General features: G+C 33.3%; 2 protein-coding genes across 2 annotated transcripts; one reads left to right on the top strand and one right to left on the bottom strand.

The window, feature by feature from the left end:
• The first annotated feature begins 186 nt into the window (after nt 1–186).
• LOC134233830 (SKI family transcriptional corepressor 1 homolog-B-like) lies at nt 187–15,117 on the top strand. Its single transcript, XM_062715880.1, has 4 exons — nt 187–211; nt 9,762–11,095; nt 14,951–15,017; nt 15,113–15,117. The coding sequence occupies exons 1-4, from the start codon at nt 187–189 to the stop codon at nt 15,115–15,117; spliced, it is 1,431 nt and encodes a 476-aa protein (XP_062571864.1).
• An 831-nt stretch (nt 15,118–15,948) lies between these two features.
• LOC134233840 (fibrinogen-like protein 1) lies at nt 15,949–18,086 on the bottom strand. The gene is made up of 2 exons (XM_062715890.1): nt 17,060–18,086; nt 15,949–16,895 (listed from the first exon to the last, which is right to left on the bottom strand). Exons 1-2 carry the CDS (start codon nt 17,970–17,972, stop codon nt 16,255–16,257), a joined length of 1,554 nt encoding a protein of 517 aa, XP_062571874.1. The 5' UTR covers nt 17,973–18,086; the 3' UTR covers nt 15,949–16,254.
• Between the last annotated feature and the right edge of the window lie 567 nt (nt 18,087–18,653).

Below are 18,653 nucleotides of genomic sequence, written 5' to 3'. Positions count from 1 at the left end.
TCAATCTGTCACTAGTTTTCTCGGCACAATGGAGACACGCGCAGTAGCCAACTAATGAATGGGGAATCATATGATGAGGAATATTATAAAACAAATGAAATTTCTCTTCAATTATCATCCCAAACCGTAGTTCATAGGCAAGTTTATGAGAGAATCGTTTTGATGGAGAACAGCCATAATATCATGATGTCTCCATGGGAAGAGAGAAAAGGTAAGGAAAAAATCTTAAACAAGAGAAAAGTATACAGAAATATTTCATAAGAGTCATCGAGAGAACCTCAAGAAGGTGAACTACTAAATTACTTTAATTTATCTGAAGGAAACATTTGAAATTAATTTAATGGGCATTTTACAACTTTTGTACATTTACTTACAACCGCCCAAATTTCATAGTAATTATCCATGCATTGATAATTGTTCAGTGTTTGAAAAACACAATTTATTTCACAGATCTATATTTAAAAAATAAGCAGAATGTTCAGTAAATAGAAAAAATACAAAAATATATGTATATATATTTTTATTTTTTATTATAGTGTTATATACGAGTAAAAACACTTTGTCAATATAATCATCCGAAATATTTCTTAATACGAATTATAAGTCAATTAAAAGAATGTATTTTTGTTACGACATTTGCAGTTCTAATACTCGATGTAAATAATAACAGAATTAGTAAATCAGTATAGATAATTTTGTTGTCTTACGTAGAGCTTAATAAAAAAGTATGTAAGAAAGAAATAATGTTCAACTCTTAACCATGCAAAGTTGGGCAATTTCAGGTTTTAACTTGATATTAAGTTCTTAAGCATCCAAGTAATTCAATAAAGAAATCGAAGAAAATTACATTTCCAAACATTTATGGTGTGAATCTATTTGATATTTTACTGTGTTTTGTAATTTCAACGAATATAGGTTGTGCTTCTACCAAGAACATCAACTCTGTATATATGCTTTAAATAAGGTTTAAAAATGTTGTGAAATTCCACTTTAATTTCTTTTACATTGATAATTTTCACGAGTAAAAATATCTTTTCTTGGAAATAACTTTTACTTACATACGGAAAAGGCATTGTATATATACATGTATCTATTGAAAAAATATTTTGAACCAATTGTTTATCCTGCAAAAATAGAGTTTTGATTTATTTTTGTCAAAGACTTTAAAATTATTCATTAAAAAGGGTGTTAAGAAAGGTATTTCCACAATGATATTTTTTCCAAAACATTCTCAAAATTCTTGAAATATGGTTTAAATGAAAAGTTCTAGAGTCTGTCATTTTACAAAATTGTGATTTCACTTTATAGTGGTTATTGTAAGAAAAACTTATATAAATATATTTAGATTCGAAGATTTGTAAATCTTGGAAAACTAGATAGACATTTTGGTTAAGATAGGCTTTGCAGCTTATTTTTGCATTAAACAAAGAAAATAGAATTCAGTACAAAAAGCATACTTCTAGTAATAGTTTTGTGACCCGAAGGTATAGGTAAGTGTCCATTTGACAGATATGCTGACTATCTGATTTTTTTCTGTACAGATGGTACACCAGCTGTATTATGAAACATATCTAGATAACGAACAATTTTCAAGATAAAAAAAGTCCATAAAACAATACAAAAAGGGAGCAGAGCAAACACGAATCTCTAAAACAATAGAGGTGGGATCAGGTGCCATGGAGGAGTGAGCATTCCCTGCGGCAGTGCCGACCGGTCACACCCGCCGTTTGCTCTTTGTCATGATCGGGAAATAACGGAAAATCCGTCGTCAATTCAGTGTATAAAAATGGCCCAACAATTAGTATGAAAAACATCAGTCAGCATTTGACTCAATGATAAGTTGTATTTGCAGACAAGATCATTGTACCGACCATAGAACTTACGAAATGATGACTTTAAATGAAACTGCTGATTTTCTATTTTCATCAACTTGTTTGACAATACTTTACCACGTTTTAGAAATTGTTCATACGTAGAGCATGCTCTTGCGTATCGAATCAACTGAGATATATACACTCCGTATGCAGGTGATGAAGGTTTATTGCTGCATAAATATGGGAAGTTGACGATAGAAAAGCTTGGTTGTTAGATTACCATTAATGTCTTTTTCAAGTAAATTATCCAAGTAGGAAACAGATGCGTCAGACTCTGTGGTATCTTTTATCTCTAGCTCACCAGGATGTATAATATCTACATAGAAATGGAAATTACCATTGTTAATTGACAGTACGTCGTCGATATATCTAAATGTCGAGTTGAAGGTTACAGCAAGTGTTTTCTTCTTTTCACGCATAAGATTTTGCAGAAATTCTGCTTCATATGAATACAAAAATAGGTTTGCTAATAACGGAGCGCAATTGGTACCCATGGGGATTCCAATAGATTGTTGGAAAACCACGTAGATATTATCAATCAAAAACTTAAGCATCTCTTTTATGTCAACTTCAGAGTACTTGTATGTGCATTCAGAATATGTTTTAACAAAATATTTTTGCAAATGACCAATGATTAAGTAAGTAAATTTACTAGTTCCATTTTTATTGAAAAAGCAGTCGTCAGTGATATAAAAAAGCCTGGAATTTAATTCAAAGTCATAATGTTTATCATAGAGCTTGGTTTTTAGATTACCATTGACGTCTTTTTGATACTGTCTGCTTTCCATTTCCATTTCACACCACAACACGACCAAATTTTTTTTGGAATATCCAGAGTGGACTCTCTTCACAATTGAAATAACAAATTACACATTTTTCTACAGTGCACTTGCCTTTGAGAATTATAGACAAATGACACTTTACAGCCTTTTTAAAGTATTCCTTTGTGGTTCTTCAGCCTTATCGTTTCATGAACTTCATACATGTAGTTTGTATTGTATTTACCACCATAAACAAGTACAGAACAAGAGGTAGTCGTAAGACATTTATACCCGCGCAACTGTGTTTATCTCTAAAATTATGGTTCATTGTACCTGGAAAGCTATTGAAGAAGGCAACAATAAATTATAGTAATTTCATGCTTTATTTCTAAATACATGTAACAAATTGAGCAGAAACTGGTGTGGCACATGAACCTATTTTATTAGTACTTCATGTTTCTTATCAATATGAATCTAAAATTATGAGTAGAGCATCCATTCTGTTTTAATATTAGATTTTTAAAACAGAAAATGTTTGTACCAAAATTAGGTGATAAGATGATAAAATCAGAACAGATTTAATTCAAGCTATTAAATTTGTATATCTCTTGAAATAATAAAGAAAATGAAACAAATTTTATTGGAGGTTTTAATTCTGAATATTTTACAGATTTTAGACTTTTGGAACATAATTTCTGATTAAAAATGAATATTATATATTTTGTTTCTTGATACTATATTAAAAACGAAATTTTATTTATTATTTTTTTTTATTTTAGGACATACACAACATAGTTTGAACTTAATCAAATTTTCCCCTGGAGTTGAAGAATTCCAATACTTGAAGGAACTGTGTGCTACATTTTATTGTCCATATTAATACATGTATATGTTATTGTACACTTCTTTTAAAACAAGTTTGGATATACAAAATACTAAGAAGATATGCTTAGTATTTTTTGCATATTTTTTTTTTTTAATTATATAAGAATTTTCATTACTTGATATTTTTTCAAAACCCCTTGTAATGCTACGAACATCTGACAGCACTATCATCTTAAATTAAGAATATCTTGAAAAAGTAGGTAAGGTACACTGCGTATGTCCTGAAGGGTCAGGAGTCACGACACAATTAAACATATTTAAAAAGACGGTTTTGCACCTGCGTTAAATATAAGAAGTTCTGGGAATCAAGCTTTTGTTTTTCGAACCCCACCCCCATCCCTCACCCCTTGAAAAAAATTAAGAAAAACAATATTACAGGAGATTTCGTATTTCTTGAGGAAGAAAAACCAGAATAACAACTACATGTAATTACTGAAATTACCATAAAGATTTCAGTCAGAGTTCGAAATATCTCTTCATCACTTTTCTTCTCTCGAAGGTACAAATATTAACTGCTATTTAGAAATTGAAAATTAACCAGAAGCACATAGAGATATATGATCAATTAGTTACAATTAGACAAATAAAGAATAAAAAACAGCGAAGAAAACAAACATTGATCAATCAAAAGAATCGAAGCAAATCTGAACAGCTAAGGCATAAAATGTGAATTTCCGGAAATTCCCGAGGTTTGTTCAGAATTATTCAAGAAAAATATAATGTGACAAAACATATGAAACATCTGTAAAAGTTTGAATCAATGGGTTTCAAGAAATATAGCCGATCACAAAAAAAGTTTAAACCCTTTCTTTTCGTACCAATAATTTTTCTATCAAATATACGACTGACTTCACAACACTTTATACAAAATATTTCGTAAGATTAAAATCCAGGCCCTTAAATATCAAAGACAGGGTCTATTTCTTCAAAAATATGGAACCCGTAATTTAACTTATTTTGTCATTGGTCATTTGCAAAATTATTTTGTTATAAAACAATGGACACATAAGTACTCCGACGTTGATAGTTAAAAGGTGCCGAAGCTCTCTAATTAAAAATATCTATGTAGCCTTCCAGGAATATGTTGGAATTTACAAGGCTTGTAAAAGGATCTTTTTTTGTATTCATATGATGACGAAAACATTTCTTTTTAACTTCTATTAAAAAGGAAAAATTTTTGTTATGACCTTCAATTCATTTTTTGTTTGAACATATTTAATTGTTTAGATAATATACAAATGGTTTGAACACAAGTTCTAACAACTTACGAGGTTCTCACCATAAATGGCTAACTGTCAATGTATACACAGAAAGATAAAAACGACATTGATTGTTTGTTTTCAACATACTTTCTTTACATGTACATTGTTCAACATTTATACAAATCATTGACGTTAATCAATTCACATGCATTTTCATCCCTATGTTGATTCTACATCCCTGACAAAATTTAATTTTCTTTATTTTTTTAACAACCGTTTGAAGAAGAAACATATTTAATTGTATATATAATATACAACCATTTTGCCAGGATTTTGTCATCAATAACAACTGCTTTTTTCGGTAAACATAGAAATCGTAATTAATTTACCTTGGCAATGGGCATTTGCAGAAGTTTTTGGGAAAAATTCGGAATTGTACATAGAAGTACTCTGAAATTGCTATTAAAGAGAAGCTTGAGTTTCTGGGGGCCGTTTTACAAAAGAATTTACGGCTTATTACCAAAATGTAACTATATTATTCTCAATAATAAAAAAAATCTTCTTTTTAAAAGGGTATTAAAAAGTTACTTTCATGTTGGCAGAATCATTTATTTTGCAAAATTTTACAATCAACTAAAGTTTTAAGTCTTAGTGGTAAATTCTTTTTGTAAAAAGGGACCCTGGTTTACAATATATGTGCTTTTCGGAGTATTCCAACACTGTATCCATGGGAATCAATCGCTCCCTGTTATAGCAGTTTAACAATATTTTCAAATTTTAAACACTTTTCGTTCTTTAGTTCTTCTATATTTTCACTTCAAAATTATCTGTAAAATGTTTTGTTTTGTGTCTAAATTTGAAAAAAAATTGTTCAAAAACTAAGTGACTTTTTAAAAATTTATAATTTACCACAATTATTTTTCAGTTTAAAAATTATCATTTTAGATCATGGAAAAATTGATCTACCGTACCTTCATTGAATTTGAAAACAAACGATAGACATGTACAGGTATTGTAGATTGGACCAGCAAATACGTTATATATGTTCCCGTGTATAAATTACGATTTAAAAATATTAAATGCAGTAAATCAAGTCTTAATTGTCTTTTATAGTTTTTTAAGCCTCTAACATTGTTCAGAAGATAATGAAGAATTGATTTTTTCATTTCAGTTAGTCTTCAATTAGAGTAATTTGAAATAAAACACCTATTTTGGGCAATAAAAAGTCATAAATATGCTTTTCATTTTCAATAAAACTTGACAGACTTAAATTATTGCCGATTAATACGTCAACAAGAAAATAAATCCAAAATGTTTTCTAATCCTTTAATAAATGAGTATTAAAACAGAATTTTATTTTCTATAGAATGAGAAATAAAATTCTTATAGTGATTTACAAGAACCTATAATGTTCATGCACTTGAAATTAATTTATTGAAAACTATTTTTGAATTTGTTTAGATACATTGTTGTGGCTTTAAGATGAATATCAGAGAAGACTCTTCTCTTCTCTTCTTTTCTCTTCTTAAAACATTGTGTTATAGCTAAATCTATCCGTCTCTTTTGACGCAAGGATTATGAATGTCGAATATTTACGTTAGATTGTAATTTTTTTTTAAACGTTTTAAAAAAAAGATTTTTCACGTCAAAGAAATACAGTTTATATAGATAAAAAGTGCGTTTCACCTAAATTTTCTATCTCATAAGACAAATTTATATAAAAACGTCGGGAAAATACCATTCAATATTATTTATTTTCAGCACAATTTAAATAAAAACTAAGAAAGAAATCGTGAGGAAAGTAACCAAAGAACGGAGCAAGTACCATTGAGAATTTAAAATTACAATAAAACTAATTTGTATGATGAAAAATAAACGAACAAAAGTAATGGCGCTTAGGGAAAACTGTCTATGATGACTACAAATTCATTTGTAGGTAATGACAAATGTTTCGCCGTGAAAATCTGATCACCTTCTTTTATGAGATATTCATTTCTTTATTAACGTGATCAAAAGAAATTCAAAACATACAATTAACGGAGAGAATTTAATCAGGAGTAGGTTTCCTTCCCAAGATCATTACTTCTAGTATCAGCCGGACTCAAATGCTTTCACTCACCACTTAATTTAAGCGTTCAGACTAAAATATATTCCAGTAATTTTAGCGCCAGCCCTCCCTTGGTGTTTGGAGGCAATCGGCTTTTATTTCCCACCATATTTTGCTATCATCGATCTAACGACCGTGGCAGTATGAATACATTGATATCATCAATTTAACGCGGGAATGCACGCGCCTCAATCACATGCACATCAAAAGTGTAATTTGTTATTTGGGAGTTGCAGACAAAAATGTCAAAATGATAAACAGTGTTAACAATTTGTATCAATCCATGACCTTTGTTTTTTCATTTATTATCAGTATTTGAACTTTAAGACCTTTATTCATTAGGGCCCCACAACTTTGAGACCAATCTTGATAAGAAAAGAATCAAATAATTAGAAACATTATAAAGTCGTCTTCCTAATCTACATGAAAAAAGGTTAATTCATAAAATGATATTGAAATAGAGTATGGAATTTTGCCCAAATGGAGACATTTTACTACTTCTGTTTAGCATAGCTGTTATATTTCGAGAATAATAAATAATCAGGTCGCCGGCGTTGCGCAGTGGTTAGAGCGTCTGCTCTAGAGTCTCAAAGTAAGGAGTTGATCCTTACGTCGTAGGTTCAAATCCCACTTTGGGACGTGAAGACGGATCATTCGGATGAAACCGTATAAACCAAGGTCCTATGTTGCAGTAGGCGCTGACACGGAAAAGATCCCTTACTGCTCAATGGCCCTAAGTGCCGAGCATAGGTCTCCAGCGGCAAGTGGTGGCGTCTCCATATGACTGATGAATTCTCGAGATGGATGTTATACAACCATAGAATCAATCAATCAATATACAGTGTAATAATATTTAAAAACTGAAGATGTTCGTAATTATAATGTCTACTGTTGATACTAACAATACAAGAGTACTGTGCAACAATATATTCAAGAAGTGGTGTAAATAAGATGTGGATATATAAAAATTCCAAGGGAGTTTTGGACAATTTGAAAACATAAGATTTTACCAAAATTAACAGCTTAAAAACTTACGACTTTTCTAGCTTTATACACAACTATTCCCCACGATAAATTAATTAAAGTTAAGACTCTTCGATATTATTGAGAGCTGCTTTTTCAATAACAACTGAACTCGTAAATTTACCTACCTTGTCATTGGTCATTTGCAAAATTATTTGGTAAAAAAAAACCAAAACATTCGGATCGTACACACAAGTACTCTGAAGTTGACATTAATAAGATTCTTGAGTTTCTGATCCACAATGTTGTTTTTGGAAACCAGGTCTTCCAACAATCTATTGGAATTCCCATGGGAACCAATTGCACCCCGTTTTAGCAGACCTATATTTGTATTCATATGAAATAGAATTTGTCCAAAATCGTATGCGTTAAAAGAATAAAACATTTGCTGTGGCCTTCAACTCTATATTTAGATATTTCGACGACGTATTGTCATTTAACAATGACAATTTCCATTTTTATGTCGATACGATACATCCTGGTGAGCTTGTGATAAAATATACCACAGTCTGACACATCTGTTTCATATTCGAAAATTTTACTTGAAAAAGACGTACATGGTAAACTAACAGCCAAGCTCTATGATAAACGTGATGACTTAAAGTTTTCAATCGTTAACTTCCCTTACTTATGCAGCAAGATACCTTCATCACCTGCATACGGAGCTTATATACGCAAAACCATGCTCTCCAAACAATTTCTAAAACGAAGTAAATTATTAATAAACAAGTTGATGAAACAAGAAGATCAGCAGGCTCGTTTAAAGTCATCATTTCATAAGTTCTATGGTCGATACAATGACATTGTCAGCAAATACAATTTATCGTTGAGTCAAATGCTGACTGACGTTTTTCATACTAATTATTAGTCCATTATTTATACACTGAATTGACGACGGATTTTCCGTTATTTCTCCATCATAACAAGGAGTACACGGCGGGTGTGACCGATCGGCAGGGGATGCTCACTCCTCCATGGAACCTGATCCCACCTCTATTGTTTTGGAGTTCCGTGTTTCTCTGTTCCTATTTTGTATTGTTTTATGGATTTTTTTTTTTAACTTGAATACCGTTCGTTATCTCCATATGTTTCATTTTCCCCATTGCTTTAAAGCAAAAAATAAAAACTAATTCTTTACCAATATGGTAAATTCATGGCTCCTGGGTCCAAGGTGGAGCATAATTGGTCAAATTTAAAACACCTAACCATAAATTGTTTCTTTTCCGGTCTATGTGGGATATTTCTAAGTCCTAGGCACCTTATGCAAATTCTGGCATTTCCTGATGTTCGTGTTTTGCCTTTTTTCATAACAGAAATTACGCGTGGATTTTTGTTTTTATATTTTTCAAGTCTTTATTTAATGGTTAAACTGTTTATATGATTAGTACATTTAAATATTCCCCAAGTCCAGTGTTCAGACCCAAGGTTTTCTGCATACTGATAAAACAAAACATCTTGAAACAATTCATCCTTCCTTTTAGATATCTAACTCAAATACTAGTTTTATATTTATAATTTACACTCAGCCTTGTACCAAAATTGTAAATCCTAAATCACTTTCCTATTCCCCAAGTTTGCGTCAAGTTCATCAGATATTGAAAATTCAACAAATCTTTGAAAATCGTTTACTGATGGGTTTCTACCAGGTAAAGTGTTAGCAGCAGGCAACTTGCCAAATTATAAATTCCATGCCCCCCCCCTCCCCCCGTGTCCACCATCCAGGTTTTTGGTAAGCTTGTCATACATGTAAATTGAAAGTTATAATACCTTTCCTTCTTATCTTGAATATGATGAGGCGTCGTCAAACTGTTTTGTCAAATACATCAAAAGTCCTAGTTCTAGTTGGGACCAAAATGTTAATAGCATGAGAATGTTACAAGATTATTAAATTGTTTTGGTAATGTTTTAGGTACTTCGGAAGATTCCACGGATAGGAAATCAGAAATGGATTTTCAGTACCAAGACAACCACTCTTCTGACTTTGTCACAAAGCAATCGTCGTCTTCTTCTTGTCCAGCAGACAATGAAGTGGGTTCGGTGGTTCTGTTTGGTGTCCCTATAGTTTGTCTGTATGTGGAAAGCAAAGAACGACTCTGTCTGGCCCAGATTTCGAATACTTTACTCAGAAACTTTAGTTATAATGAGATCCACAACCGTAGGGTTGCGCTTGGAATCACCTGTTTACAATGCACACCTGTACAACTAGAGATATTGAGACGGACAGGCGCGATGCCAGTGTCCTCCAGGCGCTGTGGTCTGATCACCAAGCGGGAGGCTGAGAGACTAGTAAGGTCGTTCGTAGAGGAAATTCCTCCACCTAAACTTCCGGAGAATTTTTCATTCAAGGTTTACCATACCTGCGGTTGGGGATGTCAAGGAATGTTTCTGCCTTCCAGATACAACAGTTCTCGTGCTAAATGCATCAAGTGCTCGTTCTGCAATTCATTCTTTTCTCCGAACAAGTTTATATTCCACTACCACAAGACGCCGTCAGCCAGTTATCGTCACCCAGACGCAGCAAACTTTAACTCATGGAGACGCCATCTTCTTCTGAGTGATCCTTCTCCAAATGATTCTCTCCAGCATGCCTGGGAGGATGTGAAGTCAATGTTTAATGGAGGATGTCGTAAGCGTACTACTCAACACAGTCTAGGTTCATCCGCATCCTCAAACTCTTCGCCAATACCAATGGGCCAGTTCAACCAATGTTCATATGATCATTTGCAGTCGATGCCTTCTGGAGTAAACCAATTTAACAGATATATCGGATCTACCATGGTGGAAACTGAAACTCAAGAAAGACCAATGACACACTCATCTTTCCAGTCCAGCTACCCCAGCAATGTGATCGGTCCATATGGCGATATTCTGCGCTCTCTTAGCATGCATTATAACCCCTGGTGGAAATCTATGTATCTCACGGGTCGGCCCTATTCTCCCTGTAATTCGGTGCCCCTTCCGATCAACATGTCCTGCATTAACTATCCACCCATGATTCTCGCTTCTCCAAATAATTCCAGTCGGTCCTCGACGGAAGAGGACGTACAGTATCCAGAAAACCCCACTCCCGCGAGAGTAACAAAGGGTGAAGAGAAGAGACGCGCTATTCAGACGGTAGTAGAGAGATCACAGGGTGATACCCCGACCAGCGTACCAAGCATTGGGAATCAGTTTATAGGGGCAGGAAAACCCAGTTCTACCTCAACAGGGATAGATGACGGTAACTTTGGCGACAAATCAAAGGTAAAACGTAACAAACGAGGTCTATGCCTTTCCTTACAAGTTATTTGAGAGTGAGATCAAATTTTAGATAAAAGGATAATTATTTTTTGCGAATCAGAGTGTAAAGTACGACTCATCTAATGTGCAATGGAAAGGGTATCTGTAGTAATGATTTCCTGAAGTTAGTGTTTTAAGTACAAGTATTGTTATTGCTTTGGTAAATAACTTCCCTGGAAAAATCAATCTGTTATCATGTTGTAAATATTGAATTTACAGGGAGCGGGGGGGGATGTTGAATGCAAAACTGCAAAACTTTTATCATGTTGTAAATAATTTTGCATTTATCTCCCCTGGTAAATTCAACATTAACAATATGATAAGAGCATAAAACAACTACTCCCTAGAAATTCCAGAGATGTCCATGAGAGGAATAGGTACCCACTGTTTGTTGGTCAACTCCATCATGCCAGGATGTATCATTTACGCAGACTGAACAGAGTATCCCGTGTCTAGATAACTTAGTAGTAGAGAATTAAAATGTGGATACTGAATGCTTGTTCCACATTCTCAAAAAGAGATTTATTGGTTTTTTAAAAAACTGTCTATTATTATCATGAACAATTTAACAATGAGTAGAGAACATTTTGTCAATCTCAACCAGATTTACCAAATTAATCTGTTACACAAAAGAAGATTAAAAGCACTTCAATATGAAAGTTATTTCATGGCGTGGTTACACTAAAATCGTAGGCGAGACGAAGTAAAACCAAAAAACATAATGCACGTTACTTTTATGTCTTTTATTTTGATTTCTCTATGTTCATTTTTATGGTGATCTCCAATTAGGATTTCTAATCTCCGCACAATTAGCCACAGTTTGATATCTCCTTTACTCTCTATCAAGAAAAAAACCCATTAAATCTGTCCTAATCAGTCATTACAGAATCTTGTACCCGAAGCTACAAAATATTAAATTAAAATACGAAACAAAATAAAATATCTGAAACTTTCCCTGATAAATAAAAGTGGAGTGAAAGCTAATTTAATCAGTTTTTACGAGTAATAACAAAAGAGCTGGTTTTGTTCTTTGGTTTCATCAGGTGTATTCAATTTCAAAATGGAAATGAATTTTCCGGATCAGATGCCCGATTACTATGTTCTTCGTCAGTAGAAAGGACTATTATGACTCAATTAATATTTTTTTCTTTGTTAGTGTGATAAATAAATCTGATTAAATTCTTGGTATGTCTCCGAATGCTTGAATTAATTTCTTTGCTGACTGCATTCTATGAGCAGCGAATAGTCTTTCCGTTAACATCCATACTGCGGTTGTAACACTTTCCTCTGAAAGTCTACTGAACACCACTCCATGCTTGCGATGTGGCCTTCCTAATTAATTGTTAAATTAAATTAAGGAATGTTTTTAAGTTTTGTGTGAGTTATTGGTGTGTGAATCACACAGACTTGTCACGTAGGTATATTTCATGAAGCGCGCTAGCTCTTCATGAAAAATATGCCTACGTGCAAGTCTGTGTGATTCACACACCAATAATTCACACTAAACTTAAAAACATTCCTGATATTAACGTTTTACGTGTTTGGAAGCACCAAAATATACTCAATATTTCAATTTCTCGCTGCCCTATATCGTTATACTTTTACTAACGTCGCTGTAGCCTTATTGTGACGTCACGTTAACACACGTTTCTTCGTGCATATTTCTACGCGTGAGTATACGCGAAAATGGTTTTCAAATCAATTTCACAACTGGCTTAGTAGAAAAACACAGCGAATGTAAATATTCAGTTATATTTGTTATATACCTGACGTAAAAATATAATTACATTTTCAAAAATGAAATGATATATTTTGTTTATTTTATGAAGTGATATTTTGTCACATTTTGTGAAAGAATATCAGAAGTGCGGCAAAGTCGTGATTTCCACATAACTCTGACATTTTATATGTAATAATAGAGAAAGTTATTAAACCATCCTGTCAGAGACTGAAAAAGTTTGTTAATTAGGTTAGGTTTGTGACTGATCAACGGTGGATGCTTACTCCTCCTAGGCACTTGGTCCTACCTCTGGAATTTTCGGAGGTCATATTTTATACAATTATTGACTTTTGATGAGGTACATCTCAGGAAAAGGCGTCTAGACCAATCAGAGAGCACTAAAATTCCTGATCATTTAATAATATGCCTTGCTGACAGATTTTTTTTAGATCAGTGTTCGTTTTTTTTATTGGAATTTATATTTACAATGTTTTCAATCTCAAAACCACTCCACCATGACGCCAGACCATGTGACATTGTGTTTTGAAAATGGCTAAGGAAAAATAAAAGAAAAAATAACAGTTTCAGCTTTTTAGCTCTACTGGTCAGAGACCAAAAGAGCTTATGCGATAGTAATGCGTCAGGTGTCCGTCCGTCTGTCTGTCTACCTCTCTAGCTGTCCGCCTGTCTGTAAACAATTATTCAAAATGCTATTCCTCCTACAGTTTTGGTCTGATTTTAATATAACTTGGCACACACGTAAACTACACTAAGATACATAATTCCATTTATCGGTTTTTGATTTCGATGAATGGTGTTACTGTGGTTACTAAAAATAGAAATTTCTGTGAAATTGTTTCAAAATGCTACTCCTCCTACAGTTTTAGTCTGATTTCAAAATAATTTGACACAAGTAGACTACACTAAGATACATAATTCTGTGTATCGGTTTTTGATTTCGATGAATGTTGTTGCCGTGGTTACTAAAAATAGAAATTTCTGTGAAATTGTTTCAAAAAGCTACTCTTCCTACAGTTTTGGTCTGATTTCAAAATAATTTGACACAAGTAGACTACACTAAGATACATAAATCTGTGTATCGGATTTCGATTTCGATGAACGATGTTGCCATGGTTACTAAAAATAGAAATTTCTGTGAAATCGTTTCAAAATGCTACTCCTCCTACAGTTTTGATCTGATTTCGATATAATTTTGCACACAAGTAGACTACACTAAGAATCACAATTCTATTTATCGTTTTTTTTTATTTCGATGAACATTTTTGCCTTATTACTAAAGACAGAAATTTCTGTAAAATACTATGAAAATGCTACCCCAAATAAAGTTTTAGTCTGATTGTAATATAATATGGCATGCAAGTAGACTACACTAAGAACATAAAGAGACTTAATCTATTCATTGCTGTTGTAAAGTTTCAATTCCCAACTGCTACTTTTCTCCTCCTTTGCTATAAGTAAAAACCAGTAGAGCTTCAGTCTCGACAGAGACTTCTGGTTCAAAAAGCTTTGTTGCATGTCGTTCACAATAACCTTAAACAGTTAACTGACATAAACATAGTCAGGCTGTCTCTCTAAAGCAGTATTTGGCTCTGTATAAATTTCTTATTTATACTTTCCAGCTGGATTTCTTCTAAACATATCGCGTGTCTTAGTTTCGCATTTACAACTTTATACATTCTACGCATCATAAATGACAACTATATATTCACATAATTTTTTTCAGCGACCATGCACTCTGATACACTGCCCTTGTATCCCATAATTATTCTATTTATTTATTAAAAACAAAATTAAACAAACAGAAAAATATCAGTTTTTAAACGTAATTAAATGAACTTTAATACGAAACTACAGTATCCCCTGTCCAGAAAACGAAAAATACAGCAACAGGAAATTTTCTCCCAGTATTCTTGCCAATGAAATAATTGAAAATTCTCAGAGCATTCACTTTTACCCATTACAGATGAGAGGAAGGGTATAGTATGTCAATTACGTGTCATTTTCCAAGGAGGACGGTGATAAAGCCTCTAAACAGAAAATGCAATATTTTGTTGTTGAATATCGAATGTATATTGCAGAGTTTAACAGACAGTAAAGTTAAGGAGGAACAAACCAAAACAAGAATCCTGGATGAAAATTGTACTGGTATAGTTTTATTGTATATTAATTTTACGAGTTTAATAACTTAAATTTGAGGCAAATTCGGCATTTGAGATGTGTATAAATAAAACAATTTACAGAATAAATTTACTCCATACATTTATCATTCATTTTAAAGTTATTTGGTGAAATTTTCTAACGAATATCCAGTGTAACTAAATCTTAGGACCATATTTTTGTATTTCTAGACCAAATCAAAGAGATTTTGCCATCTGATAGCGTGGATATTTCAGCGTATTCTATAGGTAAATTGTACCGCTACCATCCTTAAAATATTGTTAACTGGATTTTTATGACCTTTAATTCAGCTTCCACTTTCCTTGTTCACAGATCAGCTTCGAGAGTTGTTACTGAAGTCTAGGACGGAGAAATGCGGAACCCTAAACTGAAACCATCACCGACTGTCTGCATCCGTCTCATACGCGGACAGTCTATGTACAGAATAATTGTTTACAAAGCTTAATATTTTTAGCGTTATCCAATTTTCTACCTTTACACTTTTAAAAGTCTCGCTGGAAAGATTAAGCGCAATTGAATTACTCAGAAATGTTCATTTTTCTGTGTAAAAATATTAATTTGTTATTAAGCGCCACATATTGGGATCCTGGGGGATTTTCTCCCATTTATGAAATAAATAACATAATTGATTTCCGGAGAAAATTGGATAACGTCTAATGTCGTGCCCAGCTATCCTTTTAACGCATTTTAATAATTAATTCTATTACATGTTTGTCAAATGATTATACTCATCATTGAAGTTGTATTGACTGTATGCTGAATGTTAATATTTGTCAAAGTGTCTAATGGTTTCAGTTTTAATTAAATAGGCAACTCATTAATGCAGAATTGTTCTTCCCTTGAGCTCTAATCTAATACACAAATACTAATACTGTCAATTCTCTGGACCTCTCCGAAACCAAGTAATCAAAGTTGGAATACTTTTTGCAGGGTTAAAACGTCGTTTTTGCCTAGAGAATGATTTTTGAAATATGATACAAAGTTCGTAGCCGAGCAAAAAGATATCAATTCATTTAGTTAGCTACGTCCTCATTTATGATATTTATATCTATAAATATATATATATATATATTGTTACATTGAATGAATTCGTAAGATTTTCTTAAAAACTCATTTTATAACTTATTGAACTTGATGCTATACCAGTTATTCCATTTACAATTCAGCAAGATCACACATGCATAACGAAAAGTCTGCCTTCCCTTTATGCACGTTTCAACTTCATATGAACCTTCTTTAAGGAATACTTTTCAGAATCTTTCCATGTGAACCATACGACTCCATCACTATTTTTTGCTTGCGCATGCGTATACCACCCCTTGTGGTAGACCCCATTAAGGTTACTAAGATAACAAGAATTGAACCACCAACCAGCTCTGTTTTCTGCAGCACAATTGCGCATGTTCAGGTCATTGTCGGTGTCCTCGGTACTAAACTTCATTCCATTGTGGTAAGTCAGTGAGTCCCCCGCAGTACCAGTATATCCAGACACTCGAAGTGTATACTGATTACTGTGGTCCTCTACACTGAATTTGGAGTACTCGGCCCAACCGGACTTTCCCTCCCAGTCCTCTATCATAATCAACAGGCCATATTTCCTTTGCTTCGTTATTAAATGTATTAATTCGTTTCCCAACCAAAAGTCGCCATATAGACTGCCGAATCCGAATTTGTATTCTAACCAACTTCTGTCAAAATTCTGAAGACCGTCCTCGCGTCTTTGAAACACTATAAAATTTCCATCAAAAAAGTCACAGTAAACATTGAAAGGGTACGAAGAATCGCGAGGCTGTATTCTGTAAACACCGTTTGTAGAATGACCAGATTTTAGAACATCGTCACAATCTGAAAATAATAGCAGCACAATTTGTCGGCAAAGAAAAATAGACATAGATCTAGTTAAACTTATATGAAATGACAATAATAAACGGAGTTCTAAAATATTTCTAACTATTATTTAAATAGCTACCAACTTTCAAAAGAATATGATTAAAAAGCATTCCGGTTACCTGACGGATACATCCGGTTTGCTTCCGGAGCTTTCATACGAACAGCACTTTTATTTTGAATCGCCGCTGTCAAAATGATTTTCTCTACTGCTTTTGTTAAAGAGCTTGCGTTTAATTTGTAAGCATCGAGTTGTTTTTCGATGTCGCCGACTTTTGTTGACATCTTCTTAAGCTCTGCTCTCATTTGTACATCATCTTTGGCTGATACAATTTGTTTGAGTGTGTCAAAATTTGAATTTAAAATTCTGACTGTTTGTGAACTATGGTCAAGAGAAGTTTTGAAATCGTTCACCGATTTCTTTAAAGTTGCCGTTTTATCTTGTAAATGAGTGGTAAGGTTAGTAACATCATTATGGTCTCGTTTCAGGTAGGCTATTTCCTTGTGTATATCAAACATGTCTCTTTTAATCATAATCCATTCGGATTTCAAATCACTGACGGATGTGCGAAGTGTGTGTAACGTCACATGACCGCTATCTTCTAGCGCCCTCTCTTGTTTTAATCTCAACTTCCGGTCTGTCCTCCTTAACAGCTTGTTTTCTAAATGAGTTAAGCGTCGTGCAAAGTCATTAAGTCGAAAATTTAAGTCGACAGGTTGGTTTGATTCATTATTGGCAGCTTTTTCTTTATATTCTTTTAGTTTTGATTTTATCAACTCCAATTCAAGCTGATTGGACTTATTTTGAATACACTTCAGCTCGTGAAGGTCAGCATGTTTAAGTTTCAAGATTTCCAAATCAAAATACGAGGACAAATTCGAAATTTTCAATTCAATCACTTGTAATCTACTCTGGGTGTCCCTATCGGGGTACCAAACATCAAAGTTGTACGAGCAGGAATCGGCGTTCGCCTTAACACTCCAACAAATCACAACGACGCATGTTGCGTAAAGTCCTGGATAAACATTCATCATGCCTCTCTCTCCAGGAAATGAGTTCTTCTGGTCGGCTTATGGACTTGTTACTGTGATTAAAACATCATTTTGCAAGAGTGATGCAAAACATTATTGAACTCTCTTGAATCAATCACTTCCCCTAATATCAATGCTCCAATTTTACGGGAGGATTTTTACATCAGTTTGGTGGTCGATAGTCCGACAGTGTAACGCTAAGTAATGGCCTTGTTATGGATTTTTTCTGAAGGTGCTCTAAGATTCTACAAGTCACGCAGGAAAACATGATGGCCTTTAATTTAAAACTCATTGGTCTTGATAATTTTTGCGATTGGTGAGAATTGATAAAATATTCAACAGACATCTGTATTTTGCTTGGAATTCCAATGGTCTGTATATGATCAGTTAATCAGAATCAATAACCCGGAATACGGACACAGAGCTCAACCCTTGTTAGGAAAACTTTTTTATGGGTTAAAAACTACTGTAACAAAGTAATATAAAATTTCTTTCTCTGTACACGTATGTTGTCCTCTGATTTATTGACAAGGTCAATAAAATAATACGCACTGGAATAAGTAAATACTGTATAAGAAAACCAGGTCTGGCTTCCAACAAAAAAGCATATACATATACAAATTCTAGATATATACTTTACAAGATATCTTTCAGTTTAGAAGAGGCATACAGCTACAGTTCTTT

Source organism: Saccostrea cucullata, unplaced genomic scaffold (genome assembly GCF_032062105.1).
Source record: "Saccostrea cucullata isolate Sc308-1 unplaced genomic scaffold, CSIRO_AGI_Scuc_v1 ctg224, whole genome shotgun sequence".
Taxonomy (NCBI): domain Eukaryota; kingdom Metazoa; phylum Mollusca; class Bivalvia; order Ostreida; family Ostreidae; genus Saccostrea; species Saccostrea cuccullata.
Note: the sequence above shows the minus strand (reverse complement) of the source record. Positions and strands in the feature narration are given on the sequence as shown.